Below are 23,546 nucleotides of genomic sequence, written 5' to 3' on the forward strand. Positions count from 1 at the left end.
TGGTTTATACACAGCCAAAACTAGGCAAGAAAAAGCATGCCCAGAGTGAATTCAGCCGTCTATGATTGCCCCCAGCACATCAATTGCCCCCAGCCCACAGCCCACATAGCCAAAGGAAAGCTCAACACCCTCATCATCAAAAAAGAAGCTTCTTCACCTTTTCTTCTCACCTCAATCATGAATGACGCTGAAATAGTGAACCTCGACATCACCCTGTCATCACCCATGAAAAAGGAACTGAATTGGTATTGGGAAAACAAACCCATTTTTTGGTTGTTGCCATGTGAAAGTCATAATTGACCCAATCAGACAGGCGATTCTGTCAGAAAGTTTAGCTTTAAGTTTGTTTGGTTGTTTTACCTTTCTTGCATTGGTACTGCAACATCTTGGATGTAATTTTTTTCAATATTTTCATTTGTTGCGGTTGTATTAGTGAGTTGCACCTACCGTACAAATTTTGTTTCTGCAGCTTTGCTGCGTAATCTACATTCCTTTTTTTTTGTTTTTCCTTTCTGCTTACACTTGCTGATGTTTCTATACCTACGCCCCTTTTGCATGGGCCTCTACAGGCCCCTCCCCCCCCCCCCCCCTGCAGTAATCCCTAAATAAAAATAACCAGCAACAACCTCAAGTGAACACTTTGAACACCTGAGAACAAACGTGCAAGAAAAAGTTTAATGCAACAACCTCTTCTGCATGAAGACTCAAATCAATAACATTCTGCACTAACAAAACAAATCAAGGCAATGTGATGCATGCCTTTTCATGTTTTTTTCACTTGACATAGTTAACTGCGAAACACTCTTCTGTAATAGTTCCCCACATATAGCACTGTTCATAAAGCTTATTCAAAACATCACATAGTGAACAACCATACATAGGGCAACCCATTTTGGCACCCATGTTTTTTTTGTTTTTTTTTCCTATAGAGGTGAATGCATTCCACTTACAAAGTTGCCATGCAAAGTGGAATTGCAGCTATAATGCAACAGGTGAAAGACTGTGTAGGTATGTGTAATAACACCATTTGCCATGAAGGTATTCAACTGTGCTGGCTTTACATTGACTTGTGAACCAACAATGGCTGCAAGCCCATGAGACACTGCATTCTAAAATTGTACTGTTGGAGTTATCACCTATTTTACACAATTTTCTACACTGGAAGTAAGTGAAGATACACAAGATTGTACGGAACATAGCAAGCTGGTGACCTTGAAAAGGCAAGCACACCAATGGCAAGAACCCCCAAGCAAATGTGAAACTGGCCTTCGAACATGGCCGCCACTAATTGTTCGCAACATGCTTGCACAATACAGCATTGTGCAATTCACTCTGAGATAGCTTATTTGACTTTCCCAATCCTATACAGTTGAACCCCTTTATAAGAGGCACGCATGGGGGAGAAATTCTTGCCTGTTATATGAGGTGTCTCTTATAAGCAGGGTACTAAGTTATGCATTTTCCTATCAACCCTTACTTTCATGTAGCACGCTGGTGTCTCTTATACCCCACGTGTCTCTTATATCAGTGTCTCTTATAAAGGGGTTCAACTGTATGCCTATGCCCATGAACCATTCTTTTAAAGCTGGCTTAAAGAGAAGACACTAGGATTCCCTTTACAGTAGAACCTCGGTGATATGATTACGACTCGTACGAATTTCGGGGTGATATGAATTTTTCTGTGGTCGCGGCCAAGGTCCATTAGCCTGCAAGTAATGGAGTACGGTTGTTGTGAACAGATTTTCAACCCACAATGTTTGATACAAACGTATGCTACCATGCAGGTACGAACAAGTGCTGCCCGTGCTGATGCGGAAGACACAGCAATCACGCGCGAGCGCGGGAACCCAAGCGCGGGCATGCATGCCACGCTGCTAATTTGTCAGAATAGGCCACCAGCGGCAGGTCGTAGCCTCCGAGATTGTGCACGCAAATTTTGGAGGCCTTAATGCGCCCATCCTCCTTCGTGTGCCTTCGCGTTTAGATTACAGATGGCGTTTACATAGCACTCTTTTTTTTTTTCTTTTCCCAACGAGTTTATGCGCGCTGCTGTGCTCGAGGCAGCGTCATTGTACTGTGTTTACACATGCCTGCCACGTCAATGCAACCCATGTCCTCACAATCAGACATCCTATGAACGGTGGACGAGGACAGAAAGAGGAAGCAGACGGTCTTGGTGAAGGAGCCAGGCCTCGCAACGTCAACATACATGATTGTTGGGGACATGCACATCTGCCAACTGTCCGATTTGCACAGGAGACTCCCAACTGTACAGGCACAGCCGTGAATCGCTTGAAAAAGATCCCCAATAGCATCGTGATACGAAAATAATAACATCAAAAGACAACGGTTCTAAAATTTTCTGGCCTTCATCTATCGTGTGCAAAGCACTCGTTAAGTCACTTTCACCGCAGTACTCTGGTGTCATGCAGAAAAGCACACTAAGATTAGAAAGGGGGCTACCGCTGTCGCAGGTCACGACACATCTGGTTCATTAATTACACACGCGCGTGCGTGCCGTATATTTACGAGTACAAGTATGATCTTTGATGTCTAAAAGACGTCACTGCCAATCATTCAGAGTTGTTCGTGACGTTGCTGCGGCGCTGAGAAACAATAAATGAAAATGTACGCCAGCTTTCTATTGTTGCATACTAATTTTCCATGTTTTCTAGTGATACGAATTTCGGATGATACGAATATTTTCGGTGACCCCACAAGATTCATATCACCGAGGTTGTATTGTAATTGGTTTCCAATACGACACCTCTTGTTCCATGTAAAAAATGTATCTGAAGTACTTTTACGCGTACTGTATAGTATTACGTGTGGCAACAATTCAATATGCAGCAGCAATACAGCTTCACACCATACAGTGTGGAGCTGCATTAGCACAAGAAAATGATGGGGCTTCTTGTGTACCAGCACACGAGAAGCCTCACGAGCTGCAGTCAACACCACTACAGTTGCTCACCCCTTGAGCGTCAGCCATCGAGTTGTCCAGTTTCAGACCCTTGATGGGCTTCCGCTTCTTGCCTTTGTCCACCACATCCCAGACCTCCACCTTGACAATATCATCAGTGGCCTTGTAGCTCCACTGTATACTGGCCACCTGGGAAAACGACACCACAATGTGAAAAAGGAAATCTACGGTACCTCCGACTCAATCCTGCTTGTGCCAAAGCCCACTGGCATTACTTGTACCATGAGCTGGCCGCCTAAACCAGTGCAGTCAGCAGTGACAGAAAGGTGCCGATGGCCACACTTCCTGTAATCAGTGCACTAATTTCACTTCAATGTTGAGTGCCCTAAAAAAACTGGCTGAAAGAGCATCGCAATACTTATGAATGCCCAAAGCTACAGAGAAGCCTTGTAATGAGTATCACGTAAAAGTGTTGCCAGACAAACTGACTTGGAACATGGCATCACAATTTGGGGCCTTTGAAGATAAGTACTGAGTGCTAAAGTGTGAAACAAGACAGCAGATTCAAAAGAACAAGGACAAGTGTGTCATGCTGCACTGTTTAGTAATATGGAAAACTAATGCGTCCACTCCGCTACCCTTTTAAGATGAGCTAAGAAAGGAACAGAGGTGACCTCTGTTCCTTTGACACATTGGTTCACCTGCATTTACGTTTTACAATCATGAATTTACCCTAAGGCTTTTAGAACATTTTTGCATAAAGAACGAGAAAAAAACAACTTCAGTTTCTTGCTGAGAATGTCTAGTATATAACCATTTGAAAATATGCACTAGTCACTGGAGTTCAAGAATGAATTTTGGGGCAAATACAGAGAATACAGAATGGGTAAGGGCCCCTTTTTTTATTCTGTTTTAATTGTGTAGTTTTCTACAGGAGCGCAAGTCTACTGTCCAAGAAAACCAACTCGGCATCAAGAGAGCCAGATTACTCTTTTTTTTACGGTAACATTAAAGTATACATACTACCAGTGATGACGCAAAGAGACCAAAATAACAGTGCTATACAGTGTATACAATAACCCAAATTACTTTTCTGCATTATGGAAGGAGGTGCAGCCCCAGTAAAATCAGGTGGTAAAAATATTTTGCTCGAATAAAATAACCTTCTTCTCACCTTGCATGTCTATACGATTTCAATAGACAGATTACAGCCAATTTTATTGTTCTTTTTACTCCAGTGTTTCACAGGAGAAAAGATGTAAAAGCAGAGCTAGAAGGACATTTCATGATCTCAGTCGAAGAACCTACTGTGCAAAACCAGAAGTTCCAAAAAGTTGCATTATTGAAGTCAGGTGAATGTGGATTTCAAAAGTTCACACAGACAGTTCAAAGACTTCTTAGGATCAGAAGAGAGTAATGTATCGTATTCAATTTGGCCTGAAAGAAAGAAACATGCAATTTTCTCACAGCCTTCCACATTGTTTCTATGGCAAGAAATGTATGGAGTAGAAAGTGTCAATCGGTTTTAAAAGGTCACATGCAACTAAGGCCAACAACGCAAGGTACCATTAAAATAAAGTTCAGAGTCATGTGCATAAAGCATCTGCTCCACAAAGTACCTAGAAACTTCGTATATATATTACATATACTGAAAGCCAGAAATATTCTATACTCTAGTAAGGTACAAAAACCATGGATGCACTTTCATTAGGCAGCAATGTTCCCATGAACATAACAATGCCAGCAACACAGAAGAATTCTATTCATTCACTTGTAAACAAAAGCAGAGCAACAAAATACAGAGGAGGTTCCAAAGCTTTCAAAAATGCACGGGAAATTTTGCAAGAATGTCTTCAAAGTGAAGACATTCTTGCAAAATTGAGATCAATTTCTCTTTTTCTTTCTTCAAACTTCTCTTTCTTCAAGATTGAGAAGAAACTCAAATTAAAAATATAGTTGTATGCTTCAGCTACTTCTAGTATTAGATAACGAATTAGTAACATGAATGACCCTGGCTGCAACTTTCAGTAATTTCCGACATGAAATGCTGCCTGTTGTTGTACTAAAATTTGCTTTTAAAATACGCAACCAGATGGCACCTGACTATTGACAACAATACAAAAGGATCAAAATCGGAGCAGCCGGAAAAATACGGGAGGGGACAAAGGTGCTGCAAGGGATGCAACTGTGGTATATTCCCTAGAGAGGGCTCAGCAGTTAAATTGTGTCCTGGCAGTATGGCGTTACTTTTCATATTGTCCACCTGTATACATTTAGCTTCATGTTTGTCTTCTCTCCAAAATCAACAAAGCTGCAAAAACAAAACTGTGAATTAAGAATTCACCCGCTCAGTCCAATGTGCCTCACTAAACCTGATCAAAGCTAATACTGAAGACTGCTCTCTAACAATATTTGCAGCTAAACATATCAGAAAAATGGAAGTGAAATTCAGGAATCTGTCCAGACAGAACTTTTACATAGACGAATGTCCAATTCAGCGCAACACCTGCAGTGTCCTTCTCACCTGGATCTCGTCACTGGGCAGATACTCCTCCTTGAATGGTTGGCCCTGCAGGCGCAGCAAGAGACACGACTTGCCCACATTGCGGTCCCCCTTGATGACGATCTTCATGTTGTACTGGACACCTCGAGCAAACCGCTTCTGCAGGCTTTGCTCCATGGCTTGCATGCCAGACGGGGGCTGGTGCTTCCCTCCACCAGCGGCTCCCCCTCCACCATCGCCGCTGTTGCCCACTAGCTTCTTGAAGGCTGTGAGCATCTTGCCAGAACTTCACAACTGCTGCTCTGCCAAGAGGATGGCACCGACCTGTGGCGTGAACCCAAGCAGTGTATACATTAACAGCGGGAAATCTGTGGATTCCATTGAGAAACACACAGCCAAAATTGAAAAGACACTTAAATAAGGTAAATGCTGACTTAACAACTGTTCAATTTAAATAAAGAAAATAAACATAAGTGCAAATCTTTGTGCATGGCAACAATCTATCGCATTTTTTTTGCTCCCATATATGCCAGCACAGCTCATTGTTGAAGTGTTAATACGCAATGTTCTGATAATAATTTTACTAACTAGCACATTAATAGTTCTACCCACTACTCTTTACTCTACAGAAAGAAATTTTACAAGTGCTCTCAACCATAACCTCCCGGCTAGTTTATTTTCCAATCAGCATAGCCTTGGGCCTTCCAGGAAATGCAAGTGTACATCAGGCCAAGTGTAAATAATGGTCTCATTGTCTTTTGGCTGAGCTATACGTTTACACAATCAGCTGCGGTGACTCCTTACATCATCTCTCTGCTGGCCTTACCTTTTCCTATAGTTACCCAAGACATTTTCAGAATGTTTTCACTACTGGCATAATGGCATCCCCAATGGCGTGCACCAAGAGCAGCAAAAAAGAAGGTTGAAGCAATTACTAAACAGCAAGTACGGAATAAGTAATTTTGTGCGTTGGTGATAAACAAGTGAGACTAGCTCAGTTATTAATGAAGCATCCCTGAAGTGACAGCCCACCTGCTCCGACTTCAAGGCCCACTTAACACCAAGAACAAAAACAGCCCAGACCTGTTGCTCACAAAGAAACTGAGAGACAATCACAGTGGCGAGACAATGGCACGTTACGGCTGTTTACCTCAGGCAGCAAGATAGACTGAAGGGCATACAAGACGGAGATAAGCTCGAACTGTCACGTTTGTCACGTGCAGAGCAGCAGTTTACAGGAGATGTGACAAGGGTGCCCTTGAGCCACGATATGGAAAGCGATAAATATTAGTGATAAAAAAAAATTAATTTTCCAGATTAAACTTTCATGCTCTTACTTTCGATATCTCTGAAATTTCATCACACTGAGAGCATACAAAATGAGCAGTAATTTTATACTCACAAATTCTTTTTCCAGGTATCAATGCACATTTTAATTTAAGCCTGCACATGCTATTTTATGAGAGTGGTTGAAACACCAGACACAAGCAGTAAAAATTATCTGGCCAAATAGACGGGACCCTTAAACCCTTTTTGAACACAGTCAGAAAATGCTGCCGATAGGTATAGTCGAGAACCCCGTGAACATGCGAGCCAAACATTATACCACAGTACGTGGCACGGAATTTACAATTTAATTTCAAAGTGAGCGCTAGGGATCGCTCACTCTTCTCCCGACAAATGATGCCATGAGCAGCGACATCCTGGAGCCATGCTCTATAGTGTTAGAATTACACACAATATAGAATTACACCACCAGGCTCATGATCACACTGAAAGTGAGGCGCGCGTTCAAAGAAAAAAAAGAAAAAGTGCTCAAGGTCATGATGCATGCTGACGTAAGGACGTAGCTTCTTACCCCCTTGTCGTCTCCCCTGTATAGCTTCCAGCTCATTCACTCGGACGAAATGAGTGAGAAAGCGCTTAAAGCTTATGGCAAATCCCTGTAACTCCGCTCATACTAAGTGAATTCTAAAAATTTTTACGGCAGTTGATTCGTCAGGCAATAAAATTCGATAATGAGGCCATTCGATGATTACTTCAAATGTGTTCTGCGCCCCTTTAAGTCACATCTCACAAGCACAAGAAATATTTTAAGCCGAGAAAGTTTCTTTGCTACATATTCTTTCTTTAGCATTGTAAATGGCTAGAACTTTCCTCAGGTACTAGTATCCATAACTTTTGTAAATTGCCTAAAATTTTAAAAAATTTGGATCCATGTATGATTATTGGGAGAAATTTCCCCATCTGTGAGACTGACCTCAGGTGACGTGATTGTCTAGCAGAAAGCAGTGCCAGCAAATAATTAGTCTAAAAAAATGAACCTCCATAAAAGGAGAAAGTCATTGGTAGTTTTAATTCTATTAGAACTACTTAGAACTACCATTCCCTGCTGAGAGTCCTGATGAAAGTTTGCGAACACTGGATTAGAGTTGAGTTATCAAATAATATGCTCAATGCCTAGTGGCAATCTTTTACTACTTGGCTGCCATGTTCCTGCACCTAATAAGTGGCACTGCTTAGAGAGACGATGTGTGCTGAGATGAATATAAATGTGGCATTTCCATCAACAATATTGCCAACTATTTTTTATTGTTACATTTCTTGAGGAACACCGACTACTAACAAGAGCACAGCATGGGTTTCGACGTGGATATTCAACCACTACGCAACTGGTTGAAACCATCCACAATTTCGCTACCGCACTAAATAAAGTGGAACAGCTAGATGCCATTTTTATGGACTTTCAAAATGCCTTTGATAAAGTTTCGCATACAAAATTACTTCATAAATTGCAATACAGTCGAAACCCGCGATAACGAAATCCCGAGGGAACGAAATTCTCACCGCAACGAAATATTTTCGGAGCACCGGCGAACGCCCATAGGAGTCAATGCATTTCGTAACTCGCGACTACGAAAGATATTCATACCGCAGTCCCTCATTAACGAAATTTTTCAAACATGAGTGCACAAATAATGGAGTTTCGTTCGTTGGCTTGGCTCTGTGCTTGGCTTTGTCGGCTTTGCGCGCACATGGTCGCGTGTGTGGAGCCATTTGTGGAGCGTTTGCTTGATGCAACGTGAACCTGTGTGTTGCGACTGTTGCGACTGCTTCGTCCGATTTCGCTGCCTGCGAAGATGCCACCTCCAACGAAAAAGCGGAAGTTCATCACGCTGGAAGATAAGGCTGCAATCATCAGTGAGGTGGAAAAGGGCTGAAAAAAAAATTGACATTGCCGAAGAATTCGGCGTTGCATGCAGTTCGCTGTCCACGATTCCGCGCTGATCCACTTGATGACGGTACTGGTGAGAGCGCGGTGCCGCCGTCACTGACCAGTGCATGGGGAGAACTTTGTGCCGTGGCAAACGAGATTCCCGATCGAGAGGCATGAAAATGCTGCATGGTAAGGCCCGCCAAAGCAAACTTACATACTTTTGGAAATAAAATGTGTTTTTTGTAAATTCCATGCTGTTTTTGCTGCATTCTCGTGCCAACGAAATTCCCGCAAGAGCGAAATTTTCTGCTTTCCCCGCCGATTTCGTTATTGCGGGTTTCAACTGTACATATAAAAAAATTCAAAACTGATATTATGGATACAAACATACCTTCATAACAGACAACAATTTCCTTTCACTCAATGACACCTGCTCAGGGAAACATCCTGTTTATTCTGGCGTACCTCGCGGACCTCTATTATTTCTTTTATTTATAAATGACAATCACTGATTGTTCTGTAAATGTAAAGCTTTATGCTGATGGTTATGTGTCATATACAAAAATATCATCAATTGGGGATCAAATAAGGCTGAATAATCAATTTTCAGTTTTCAGTTTTTTCTTGGTGCCAGGAATGGCATATGGAAATTAATTACCACAAAACCGTCTATATGAAAATAACACTAAAGAAAAATCCTTTATGTTATCAGTACGGCACTAATAGCGTCACTCCAACAGAAGTTGCAGAATACAAATACCTTGGATTATGGATAACCAATGATCTAACCTGGAACAAACACACTGACATAATTACAGGTAACTGTCTTCGTAAACTCTTTCTTTTTAAACGATCCTTATAAAGTATTATACCTCACTTGTATGCATGCTAGCATATCAATTCGCCCAATGTTGGAATATGCTGTGATAATATGGGATCCATTCACTAAACACAGTATTAATCAACAAGAAAAAGTGCAAAAGAAAGGCCTATGTTTTATTTATAACTCCTACGGTTGAATATCAGTACCTGAGCTATTAATGAGAAGTGGCCTACAATACGTTGTGAAAAGAAACCGCATTTGCCACCTAAAGTTTTTCTTTCAATTAATAAACGGCCATTTAAATGTTAACACTTCAGGTATCCTTCAGTACTCTTCCGGTTACGCCACTCACAAGTGACACACTAAAATGATAACTCCTCCAATTTCACAGATTAACTGCTACAAGTATTCATTTTTCACTAGAACTATTAATGATTGGAATAACCTTGCAAATGATGTATTATATAACGCACTATCATTGTTTGAAAGCAGCCTCACTTAAAACCTCGTTTGTTATTGCACTGTATAATTCGTTTTAATGTAATTATTGTGTTATTATGTTATTCTGTAAATTTATTCTAATAGCGTTTTTAACCACTCCTGTATATCACATTGTACTTATTCATTCATTGTACATGTATTGTTTGTTTAGATGCATGTAACTATTATTATCGAACATTTTTCCCACCCTGCCATGATCTTTCAAATGAAAGATTGCAGTATTTATAAATAAACAAATAAATAAATAAATAATAAAGGGACAAAACGCAATTCTACACTGAATTGCACAGCACCCGAAACAATTTTTGTTTATTGTGAATCTGAACTTTATCACAAAATGAAACATCGAATTTTTCCTGTGGTCGCTTTTTGTCATTACATGTTGGCTTCATGTGTTTGTTGCATTTCTGTGCTTTAAAATTATTTGGCTTCGCGATCACATTTTCCTGTGGTCGCTTTTTGTCATTACATGTTGGCTTCATGTGTTTGTTGCATTTCTGTGCTTTAAAATTATTTGGCTTCGTGATCACATTTCATTGTCACAATCAAACATCAAAATGGTCCACACTAGCCACCTGATGATCACCAGCTACAATATACATCATACCATCTCAGTGGAAAGCAACCCACCTTCCCTGGCCAGGAACTCATGTGACCGCTGTCATAGAACATTTCCATCAATAGTCATGATACCCAGGCACTTTCTTTTTACTGAAGTAAGTGAATCTTGATATTTCGAGTGCAACAGAAGCAAATGATGGATTACAAAATATAAGCCCTTGTTGTTTCTGGCAGTTAAAAAAAAAAAAGAATATTGACACACTCGTCCATATTCCCAGCAAAAATGACCGTACCAGTAATGCCAGATCACTGAGTGTTCGCCGAGACGTGACAAATAGTGCAATGTGGTCATTACATTACCTCATGATTTTCACACTTGTTAAGCTGCACTCTGAAGTCCCATTAGAGATGTGAAGGTTAGTGCTAGTTTGGTCGCGTTAGTACATGCTGAAGCTAAATAGAACAGTGGATTTGACACGATGAAAGAGCAGAAGGATGAGCGGAGTGCCTCATCCATTCTTCAGCTCTTTTGTCCCGTCACATGTGCTGTTATTCAGGAGCTGTTACCCTTAAAGATTCATTTTTACTTTTAAATGTTTGTCCCAGTACACTGACATCAGTAGAGAGCAGCTTTTACCTGAACTCTTTGTCCACAAGCATGCAATCCCATTATTTTTGTGCTATCATACTACTTGCTCAGCATTCTCCATCAAACCCTACTGAACTGCATACCATGATCACAGCAACATCACAAGTGATTGAGGGAGGGGGGGGGGGCAGCAGGGCAATCAACTGCATATACAGTGGCCAGACAGTGAAATGAAAAGTGCCCTCCTTACTCGCTCCTACCAAACACTTGTGATGCAGTTGTTTTTGCTTCCTTATATCGATTCCCAGATTCCTGCTCAATATGTATGGCGCAGTCTCTGCCATTTCCACATATCCAGTGCCTCTAAATATCCTTAGCATGAAACACTAAAGAACACAAATAAATCCATAAATCCTGCTTCAAGACTTGTAATCTCTACTGGCAGTGCAGCTAGCTGCCATCTTGTCATCAAACAACACAACCAGCTTGCAAATAGAAAAAAGGCGGTAGTGTGTGGCACACTGGGTAATACTGTACATGAATTTCCTCGACATCCATAGTCTTTACGAGCGACATGCAAGACCACAGCAATTGACTTGGACGGTTTCAGGTACTCATTCTGTCAATTATTATGCTCGCAAGCTTACAATAACTTTGTAGAAGAGCTCTAGGTAACTTGTAGCAAACCATGGTCAGTTTAAGCTGTTTCCCACTAGTATTGCTGTGACAATAGCACTCCAACAAATCTCTAGCTGTAAGAGTGAACCAGTATTTGATCTGTTATTTACAAAACAGTTTTTATTTTATCCGCTCAATGGTCAACTATGCAATCACGTAATTTTAACCTAACTAGTCATTACACTGAGAAGAAAAGCTATCACTCGGATGGTGCCAGGTATTCCTATTCAGTACTACCAACACAAGGCACATAAATTATATAATATACACAAAAACAGTCCACTTAATAGTTCTGAAAATGTGCACTCTGTTTACATTAAAAAATTTATGTCCTTACAAGTTGTTACGAAAAACCCTGAGCATGTGGGAATTGAGAGTGCCCTCCCCTTCGATTGCCTTGTTCCCCAGCTAGCGCGTTGTGCCAGCCCTGCGTGGCTCGATCACCGGGGGCCGCCCTTTAGCAGCAACATGGCAGCCAGGGCTTCGATGCCAGGCCTTACTGTCCAGCGCAAGCCATGCTTCCCCTTCCCCGGCGCTCAGACATCAGGGTGCCGTACGCCGCACAGCACACTAGCTTACATCACTGTGCCACGCCCATCCTCGTTGGCCACCAGTGACAGCCCCCTCTCTACCTGAGCTCATCAGCGTCTGGCGTTTGCTTGCCACAAGAGATGCTTGCACACCTGCAATGGGAGAGATACACGCTGCCTTTGCAGGCAACTTCTCATTCGCGCAATGGTGGTCCCCTTTGTGTGGCAGCCATAGCGTTGCAAAGCAAGCGTGCTCAATCGGTCTTGCTGAGTCCCCCTGTATGGCCTGCAATCCCGCGATTGTCGCACTGTGCTGCATCTTGGGTTAATAAACCCGTGTTTGTTGACAACCTGCCTCGAGTGCCTTTTCTACACCATGCCAGAGTCGACGAACCCGGCTGTAGCATCTTTGTGCGCAATGGTGGTGGAAGAGTGTTGCGTCTCATCTGGGTCATGCTCTTAGGGTAAGCCTTGTGCAAACCTATCTCCACAAGCAATAGCAGGCATTTACAAATTCTAATCCTTTGACATTACAATGCAAGCATGTGACCTCACGAGTCACAATCAAATAAAAAAGTTTCAACATTTAAGTACCAAATGGAGATAAGCATTTTATTGCTGCATCATACACATACCTGCATGTATTGTAAAGATACGTTTTTCTGCAAATTACTATAAGGAAGCTCCAGGTCAAAAGCAGTCATCTATATATCTATATATGAGAAAGGAAAAATTGTTTTTTTGCAGTAATCATTGCACTTAATTTTTATAGTTTGTTGAACAAAAAAAACGCTGATTTCTAGAGACTGTAAGAATTCATTTTTATTTAGGCCATCAATATTCTATTTAACTCATAATAAGTTTTATTATGATATTTTACTTTGTCATAATAAAACTGACTGATTAATTGAGTGATTGAATTGAAGTTGCAGAAAACTTCCAAGATAACAAGAAAAAAGTTTTTCACATTTGTAACTCAGTAGCAAATAACAATATCACAATTCAACTGCACCTATTACAATGTCTGAAGTGGACAAGGTTGTATTATATATCACTATTTAGTATACCCCAATTTGATAGCATTATATGGTCTAACAAATGCAGTTTAAAAGACTGAGACATCTCATTTTGGTGAACAGCTTTGCATTTGTAAGCTATGTGAGTAAAATTTTTTAAACTTACCTAGTTGTGGTGGTTCTTGTAAAAAAACAGCACAAAAACAAAAGAATTTAAAATTTTCTCAAATATTGCAAATACTGTTCACAATTTCAATAACTTCCTTAGGAGATCATTTCTGCATTTTACACGCATCTGAGTAGGAAACTTGAGTTATCTCTAAGCTAAAGTCCTCTTAAAAGTTGTGCACGCCCTAGCAAGCTGTGAGGACTGGTGCCATGCCAACAAACAAAGAAATAGTGGCCACAAAATCTGAAAGGAGACATTGTGCTAAGGGGAAAAGCAAACATTCCACTCACTGTACCTGTGTTATTAGGTCCTTTGCAACTACTTCTGAGAAAATATATTAAACTAAAGGAATTGTGATACCATTCCTGTGTTTTCACTTGTAAGTGTGGCAGACCCCATTAAAGTCAGAAAAGTGCAAACAAAAAAAAGCTGGTATACTGAGCACTTAGTATGCCTCGCTCATGTGCTTGTACACCATGTCATGTTTGTAAACATGACATTGTGAACTAATGACATGGAAAAATAATTTAGTAATCGTATGCTGTTAACCAGCCCTAGAGGTTATTGTTTTTGGTTGTGTTGTAGTGCTATTTTCTGCTCATTGAGCTGCATAAATGTGCATGCAAAAGTAAAAGCCCCTAAAATTTTTCATACCACAATTGGGAATCATGTTTAGGGCATAGCCATAGGCCTAAAAAACATCCTCAAGAAGAAAAACCTTTGGTAGTAAATGAAATGATGATGGTCACCATCAAAGTATGTTACTACAGTCTCGTACTAAGTACAAACAGAACGCCACCTGTAATGCGCAAATGTAACGGTCTAATGTTTGCAACTAAGCATAAAAGACACTTGTAGACAGCACTAAAACTATGGAATTGAACCCCAAACAGTGTTTAAGAGCTGTACAAAGGCCCTCAATTTGGGTATCAGGATGACACAAAAGTTGCATGCAATGGCAGCAGCCATTGCATGCAACTTTTGTGTAATCCTGATACCCAAATTGAGGGCCTTTGTACAGCTCTTAAACACTGCTCACACTTTGTATAAAAGTGGTGTGAGTAAATTTAAGTACTGAAATATTCAAAATATTTTAAGATAATACCAGATAATATGAGAGCTAAATCAAGAGTGTCTCAGCTAAGTATTAATGCAAAACATTTTTACTTGGTGCCTCTGGGTATTTTGCCTAACAGACGTGGTTTTCTACTGTATTCAGTTAACCAATCTCTATACTTATACAATGCTTGTCACCATACTTCAGGGTTCATTCTCTTTGCCACGATATCAGCACATAAGACACGTACTTGTTACATAAACACTTGTGACATGGTAAAAAATGTATTCATTTCACTAGTTAAAAAACAGCAAAGCAAAAGCCATCATATGCTACACTAACATTAAACATAGCAAATATTTTAACAAGATCAGAAAAAGCTATGGTAGCCTTCCATAAAATTTGTACAACACAGACAAAGAAATACAGCAAATGTTAAAAAATGGACAAAAGCAGTTAATTTTGAAAGCATGACTACTGCCTGAAATATAAACTATAATAAAAACTGATTACTCTGAACCCTATGTAAAGTAAAAGCACTGCTTAATGATGAGAAAGTCACCGAATGAAAAGTAAAGTTCTAAAAAAATGACTATGACACGCTCAGGTGACCAAGTGAAAGGACAAAGAGAAAAGAAAAACATGACCTTTAAATAAGGCTATTACAAGAACAGCCTAATCAAACAAAATGCCCAGTTTCTGTGTACATTATGCACTGTCCCTCATACAGTGCTCTGCAGCAATATTTTGCTAAAGTTAAAGCCTTTGCAGATATGACTGACAGATAAACCTGCCCTGTCTATAAATAGGTCTCTTATAACATTCTAGCCAAATTTTATCATCTCCCGCACACAACAGAGAAAGGCAGTCTCCTCGTGTGCTTTGACCATTATCATGGACAGCTCGAGTCCCCCACTATCTGTCGGGCAACTTGCCAATGTAAGTGTTCGGCAAACTGTAATTGGCCAGACTCCTTCGAACACTTTCAACTCACAAAGAGCAGGAGTTGCAGTCCACAGAGTGGTGGGGAAAGTAAGCGACCAAAGAAAAAGCACAGAGGCAGACCACAGATAGCGGGGTGGCAAAGAAAGTAAAGTGAGTCAGCTGCGCGTATAAAATTGTGCCCCACACGAGAGGCTAAAAGAAAATTTGCAGAATGATACTGAATGACTGGTTAGAGCATCACCACCTCTGACAGGTAGTCGCAACTCGCAACATAATAGAAATGAGCAGTAAAAAAAAAAGAAAGAAACCTAGAATGTGGTGATGGGAAACATTCTGCTTTTCGTCCACTAAGAAATACACATTGTTTTGTAAATGTCTTTGCAGGAAAAGGTTTGGAAGTTACAGATCCCTTCATACCCAGGAAATATTTTGAAGCAAGTTTTACTAGGTCAATAAAATGTATTTCAGGGCCTCTTATTTCGGAGAAGAAAAAACAAGCGGACAAATGTTCCAGAATTACCACAGCATTTACTCCACAGCAACGTTAACATTATTAAAAAGATATTCAAATGACACTCCACAAAGGTTGCTGCCTCCATTTTGTCTTCCCCCAAACTAATCACGAAATTTTTGTGAGAATGGGGAAGATCACTCTTAATACCACACTAAATAGTGGAGCAAATCAATTTCACAAATAGCTATGTATGGCGGTGCCAAGCCTAGTCTGTACATTTATGCAGAGTGCAATTTCTTTCACGTAGAACCACCACTGTAGCCAAGTACTGCTTCTAAATGCTTTCCACATTTTTTTAATCACACCACCACAATGGCCAATGCTGACGGATATTCAGATTTATCCATGAAACTGAAGCCTTGAGATGAGACTTGCATTCTCCCTACACTTTTGCTCTCTTTCCTGCTCGCGTGTGGGCCACACAAGTGCTAAATTCTCACCCGTAAATTTGTTTAAAGGGACACTAAAGACAAATAACAATTTATGTCAGGGTGAAAGGTCAATCTGTGAGAACGTCTAAAATGTCAATAGTATCAACAGCAGTGCTCTACTAATCTAGAAATTAAGGTAAATGTAGGACACGATGTGCGCCACGAGTGGGACATTTTGGAAATGATTCCGATGACGTCAAGAGTCCCGAGAACAATTAACCACTTGTAACCAAACTAGTTGCAATAAAAAAAGCTTCCGTGCATCACAAGACATAATAAAATGCTGCTTGTAAAAAAATCAGATAGAGCTTTTTAAAAGATAGAGCCAATGTAAAAAAATCCGAGCCTTTCTCACATAGTCAAACTTTAATGCATTACAAAATATAACAAAAATGTTATGGCACATGCATAACTGGCTTCTGTGATATGCACAGCAGGCAAAAATGCATGAGCCATGTCTCTGTATACCAAATGTCGCACATACAACAAGACATTACCATTTTCTGAAACAGCTTTAATTTAACACTGCATCTAAAACTCCTGCTGTGTAAGCTACTCTCTCGGCACAATCAGCACACAATTCTGAAGACTAAACGAAAGCCACCCACCTAGTCCCCAAACACCAAGAAATTAAAAATTGTGTCTCTACTAAGTTTTATATTTCTCTTATATGTTAGCACCAGCCAAGGGACTGGATAGGCTGAATGAACTTGCCATCTTCATATGATATAGAGTGCTGTAAAATACAACCTTTTGCATAGTACAGTTTTAAAGTCCTACAGAGTAAAGGAATGTGGTTTGTGCATACGCTACAAGAGAAGGTCAGGAAAATGCAATAATCTAACAGTCCATGTCATATTGTTGCAACTGACCATGTTATATTAAACAATTACCCCCCCCCCCCCCATGTTATATTAAACAATTACCAACTAGTAAAAAAAAAGGTTAATGTTTGAGATTGCATTTGCCAAAACCACACTCTGATTACGAACGAAAGAAGGGGAATGGATGAGGGAACTTTTTTTTTTTTTATTAGACACAACCATACGAAGGCAACAAATAATAAAGCCAAGGAAGGCCTAGGGTTTGTTATTTGTAGCTTCTAATTGTGGTGTAGTAATTAGTGGATATAGGGAAATGAAAGTGGACGTCAAAACAACTTGCTGCCACCTGCGGATCAGACCCACAACCTTCACAAAGGTTGTGGGTTTGGTTTCCACTGTCGGCCAGGTGTTTTCTTGTTCACTTTTATTAGAAGGCAACTGTCACAAGAGAGTTGCTTGTTGGATGAGTTGATACATATTTGCACTCAATAAAAACCACAAAAACATGGAAATAAGAAAAAAAACCAAAGGCAGAAAAGAGAGAGTGACACAGAGGTGGTTCTGTATCCCTGTCCCTTGTTTTCTGCCTCTTGGACTTTTCCTATTTCCATGTTTTTGGGACTTTTTTTCGAGCGTAGCAACTGTCACAGCCTGGGCATGACACATGGCGTTGAAATCAGCAACACAATGTCATAGCCACTAGGCTGGGTCAACTAGCCCAATTACATGTGCTAATTGTTTACAGAGAAGAAATAGTAGATGTGTGAAGCCCAGCAAAAGGTGTACAATGCTGCCGCATTGTTGAAACTGAAGGAGTTTAAGGACATGTATTGAGACAAGTGCTACGCATTACAATTGGATTGCTTGTAAAATGAGGGTGTGGTGCATGACACGTAACACAAGTGAGAATTACAGGATTTAATAAAAGCAAAGCACTGTATGCCCAAGAAGATATTTCGTTGCATTGGGTTATATTTTCCCATTCTTCCGGTTTCCACAAATGTGTTCAATCTCTTCCTGCCAGAACCACAGGTTCATTTGACGCGCTTAATTATTAAAGCAGTCATATTTATACCTAATTTCCCTTCACCCAAACAAGCAGTAAAAACATGACGCTGGCTCTAGTCCAAGACTAAAGGTTCCAAGGGGTGGTCGTTCTAAGTGATTATGTGGTGCTTACAGTAATTCTTAGCCTAGCTTTATCACAGGAGTTAACTTGGGTCGTTACACACTCTCCGTAAATATCCCAAAGCGCATGCGACACTCGATATGCGACATAACGAAGAAGTACTGTTTCCGCGATGTTTTACGTCAGAATAGCGTATAAAAATCTTTAAAGCTTGGTAACCTTCGTCCTTTCCTATTCATTGCACTATAGAGCACGAAGGAAAGAAACATGTTATTTGATCAGTAAAGCACGATAAAGAACGCAGACACTACCGCGATAACGAAGGAAAGCTGCAGACCCTTCCCGCTGTCAAAGTCGGCTGCGCCGAGAGCCGGCGTAAATAAGAGGGCCATCACGTAGAGACAGATATAAGAGTCGAAAGGTATTTTTCAGTGGAACAACCCGCTGATCGTCCCCCTCTCTGCGACGCAAAAAATAACAGGAAAAAGCGACAAGAAGCGACTTTGTTTTATCATTATCAACCTGAACGCCCAGATCGCGCTATCTCGATGTGACCTAGTTAAATGAAAGTAGATGATCCTAGCTAAACAAAAATAGCAAGCAAGCACAAGTGCCGCAGTGTGGATACAACCACAACAGTACCTCAAGAATAATCGAAGTGTTTTCACGCAGTGGATACTATCAGACACGGCGTCAAACTTCATTCGTGGGCCGACATCGCGAGCGCGCGAGTAACACACTTCGATTGTCAAAAAACCGTTCCAATTCGTGGACTATGTCGGCGCCACTGGGGAGAGGGGCACCAACGAAGCACACTACGTTCTAGAATTCGATGTAACCCCACAAAAGTATAAAATGACGCGCGACGGGAAGCGATAAAGTAGAGAACGTCTTACCGAACCGCCTTTCACGCAAGCCGAGATGCATTCGGCGCGTGTGTCATATCACGATGCCCGTCGACGCCGCTCCATATGCTCACGGAACATCCACGTATGCTGCCCATCCCGTCCCTCATATCGACAGCGCCATTTTTAAAGTCTGCAAAAACCACACGGAATCCGCAGTACCGTATTAAAATTCAACAAGTAAGGACGCGTAGAAGATGCTATTATACAAAGCAATATTTTGTCACATTGTTGTACAATTTTTTAACTACAAAATAATTGGGCACCTTGCGGTTCTAACTTCGAAACTGACACTGCGACTACTCAACTACGTAGTGTGCGGCGAAAATATGCAGGGAAAAGCATGCGTAAGTTGCTATTTCCTTAGCAAAAAAGTAAATTTCCTCAGTCACTTCGAAGAGTTGAGCGCCTAATAGCTAATAGCCTTTCTGCCGCTACATGAACTTGGTGGTTAAACGATCGCTAGTCGTTACCCCCCTGTTCCGATTTTGCACACCTCCTGCGCTATTTTTCTGGCAGACGAAGCATGTGTGTTTTCTGCGCTAACACGAAACGTTAGGTAATCTATGGTACTAAGCAGCGGTGACCAAAAAGCGACGGTGTTGTACGTAACCGAATCAGCCGCGCAAACCCGTGCACTGCTTGCTATGTCAACGCGTTCTTCAACGGTTTTCATCCACCAGTCAACTGTTTAATGTTAGAGTGACCCACTGCTTGCGTCTGGAGTGCGCCACCCCCTGGCTACGCCACTGGTAATCTGTTATGTACAAGTTGGTGCAGTAACTCGAGTCGTGCCAGTGTGACGTAATTCTGAAGTGCCGGTAATCCAGTTCACAATAATTCTGTTGGCAAGTCTGCCAAATGGCTCTTGTTTTGGTGACCAATCGAACAGCTATCCATTTCAAACCTTTTGTATTATTTTTGTTAGCGGAAGAAAGCGAAGCGACAATTAATAATGCATATTAGTACCGATCTGACTGCATTGATTACTATGGACTAAATTGGCTAGTAGTTTAGAGCGTGATGGCTGAAGTGGTGTAGCTGATGTACGTATTTGTATAAATGAGGAAAGTGAATTCATAGGCGATCCTCCGTAGTGTGTATTAACCATCAAACTATCAGCAGGAGGCTCACGATGGCAAATACCTTGGCTATAGTACTGCACAACGTGACCGTGAAACTATTCTTGAGGGCATCTGCAACAATGTCACTATCTGAACTTCCTTGAACCCTCATGTTAACCAGGTGACATGAGCAGTGTCACTTCAGTCATAAGTAGATGCCACCGTTTCGTGAAAAGCGTGCCAGTACATACGTTTCCAACTTGCAGTGCCATTTGTGCGCATTATTTTTATCTTATATAATTGGTTTAAGAATCACTGAAGACCCATGCAAAGTTTATGACAGATACTTGAGCCAGGCTCTGGCACTGCATGATTACTGCTTGCTATATGGCAGGTGGGGTAAACATGAGATTCAATCCTAAACTAGCACTTGGGGTTATAACGAAGAGCACAGAAGGACTGTTAGTCTACAGCATCGCATATCCATGTTGTACAGACAGAATCACACTTGTCTAAAGCAGTGGAGTGCGTGGCTGTGGACGCTGTTGTTGTCTGCAGCTGCTACCTTGAATGCTTGAATTATAGCACAAGGACGTAATGTGCGGTATGACTATGTTTGGTATCATTACAGCGTCAGTCTTTGCATATTTCTGTTGAAAACAGCAGCTGAAGTGGCCGGCTGGGCGCTCTAGACAAGTATGATTCCGTCTGCACCATTTGGGGTCACAGCACTGTATTGTCACATTCAGTGCTTTACAAATGAAAGTTCACTTTAGAGGGAGCCAGGAGAATAATTATTGTAATGAAATGTGCTTTTGCTTTTTTCGCTGTTCCACAGAAACCTAGCTGGCCCTCTCAAACATAAGAGAGATGAGGAGATTTTAGCTCACATTGTAGAATGTACGAGCAGCTAGCAATAATGGCACAGTGCTGAAAGCAACTGCAGGAGTGCTTCTGCATGTCGCCCTATATTTCGCACAGCTGTTCAACCTTTTGTCCATGGTTGAGCAGTCTGCGGGTTTTATAGATACTTGGCTGCTAACTTGTTCCATCAATTGCTTGCTGTTTTTTTAACCACTTATTTGGTGTGAAACAAAAATTGGTTAGTTTTTTTTTTAGCTTTTTATGTGATTGTACAATGCCATTGAATATACGAATTACCGCACCGTGGTTCAAAGAGCAGGTCCACAGTTGGACGTTTATGTTAAGACTGTACTTTGTACAAAACTTTCTTTCTTGATTTATACCCTGGCATTTAAATACCTTATAGGTTGGCTATGCCTCACTTTGTACGACTTAATAGCCACCTGCATGTCAGATCATAAAATATAAAAGGTTTATATGTGCAGACCAGCATCTTTTGCTGTTGCTTCATTTATTCTTTCAGACAGTAACGGTTAGTGGATGTGCACCTTCTAATCAACAAATTGTAAGCAGTGTTGCTCCTACATGACCGATGTACCAGTATGGCAACAAGAAAAGGAGAAGTTCCGCTACTCTTCATATTGTGAAGGGATGGGCCTCTGAATCTAAGTGTAAATGACCTTCTGGCTGCCTGATTTTCTTAACGATGGTTCAATGCATGTATCATGTTACATAGAAGCTAGATTGTTATTGCTGTTTTTGTCTAAGTCGGAATTTATTAACAGTTCACAAATTTCCTTTATTTGTCAAAGCATGGACAGGTCTGCCTGACTAACTCTTTATGAATGCCCTGCCAAGACAAAAGAAAAACGGAACCAATACATAGGCTCCAGCTACTGTCAGAAATTTGATCTCCAAGCTCTGTGCATTTAGCTGGTGTCTATGTGTATTGTATAATGAGTGCAAAATACATACTTTTTCCTTAAGTTGCTTTGGGAGAGGAATACAGTGTGCTTAAGGCACAAAATGGCTATACCTGGAAATAAAACAGCATGGAAGATGAGAGACTAGTGGAAGAAAGGCATAAACAACATTGAAACAACACAGATGTTCAGGGGTAGATGGAGGCTTGGAGAGATGGAAAAAAAAACTTTAGCACGACCCCCTGTTCAAGAATTTTTCATCTACATATAGACAACATTGCCAACTCAGGGCAAAGGTTTACTTGTCATAACAGGGGCGTAGCCAGAATTTTTTTTCGGGGGGGGTTCAACCATACTTTATGTATGTTCGTGCGTGCGTTTGTATGTGTGCGTGCCTATATACGCAAGCAAAATTGAAAAATTTCGGGGGGGGTTTGAACCCCCCCAACCCCCCCCCTTGGCTACGCCCCTGTGTCATAAACAGGCAGGTGTGAAAAATAAACTCTTGCTGCGAGTCAATGTTCTTCTCTAATAATAATAATAAGTGAGGTTTAACATCCCCAAAACCACGATATGATTATGAGAGACGCCATAGTGGAGGGCTCCGGAAATTTCAACCCTCTAGGGTTCTTTAACGTGCACTTAAATATAAGCACACGGGCCTCAAGCATTTTCACCTCATCGAAAATGCGGCCGCTGCGGCTGGGATTCGATCCCGCGACCTGTGGGTCAACAGTCGAGCACCATAACCACTAGACCATCGTGGCGGGTGAAATGTTGTTCTCTGTGTGCGGTTGTGACAAATAAACCCTTGCGTATCGGTTTGTGTCTTTCTTTCACTGGTCTCCCATAGTTTGCGCAGTTTTAGTACCAAGTATGTTGTACCATGTTTCCACTTCAGTGAATGCACATGTTAGTAGCGGGCATTGTGCACGATTGAGTTTCGAAGTTATGTCAGGAGTGCTTTTGCAGAAGAAAGTGGGCCTGGCAAACAACAGCCCACCACTTCCAGATGCGAGCACATAATTTTTGCACCTATTCAGCCTCTAACAGTCACCCAGGTAACCATGGATGTGAGAGAGAGAGAGTAATATAGGATCTGAACATTCCATTACGAGTTCCTTGCTTCTTGGATGTGGGTGCGAAAAGACAAGGACGAAGGGAAGAAAGACACACACACTGGTGCTACCAACAAGCCCACATCGCTACCCTCGTCCATTACGGGAATATCCATGTTGGGCACTTGAAGAATATCTGTTGGATAAAGACTACCGGACGTCCATTTAGCATTTATGATAGACACATGAGGAATGCCCCTTGATGGCTAAGTGTGTAAGCCAAGATAAATATAAGTTCTGCCTAATGATGTTCTGTCCTTGT

At 41.1% G+C, this 23,546-nt stretch overlaps 2 protein-coding genes across 4 annotated transcripts in view; one reads left to right on the forward strand and one right to left on the reverse strand.

Annotated features, from left to right (window-relative positions):
* The window catches only part of LOC119393175 (rab-like protein 6), a 113,200-nt gene extending 93,748 nt beyond the window's left edge, over window positions 1-19,452 (reverse strand). For all 3 annotated transcript variants that reach the window (XM_049414834.1, XM_049414828.1, XM_037660013.2), the window contains exons 1-3: window positions 19,307-19,452; window positions 5,448-5,750; window positions 2,975-3,112 (exon numbers count right to left, since the gene is read on the reverse strand). In XM_049414834.1, coding sequence (XP_049270791.1) covers window positions 2,975-3,112; window positions 5,448-5,702 — 393 coding nt within the window. In that variant the 5' untranslated portion in view covers window positions 5,703-5,750; window positions 19,307-19,452. The remainder of the gene's footprint in view (window positions 1-2,974; window positions 3,113-5,447; window positions 5,751-19,306) is intronic.
* A 140-nt stretch (window positions 19,453-19,592) lies between these two features.
* The window catches only part of LOC119393183 (surfeit locus protein 1), a 37,864-nt gene continuing 33,910 nt past the window's right edge, over window positions 19,593-23,546 (forward strand). The window contains exon 1 of the mRNA XM_037660025.2: window positions 19,593-19,662. Within this exon, the coding sequence (XP_037515953.1) occupies window positions 19,645-19,662 (18 nt within the window). The 5' untranslated portion in view covers window positions 19,593-19,644. The remainder of the gene's footprint in view (window positions 19,663-23,546) is intronic.

This window comes from Rhipicephalus sanguineus, chromosome 1 (genome assembly GCF_013339695.2).
Source record: "Rhipicephalus sanguineus isolate Rsan-2018 chromosome 1, BIME_Rsan_1.4, whole genome shotgun sequence".
Lineage (NCBI taxonomy): Eukaryota > Metazoa > Arthropoda > Arachnida > Ixodida > Ixodidae > Rhipicephalus > Rhipicephalus sanguineus.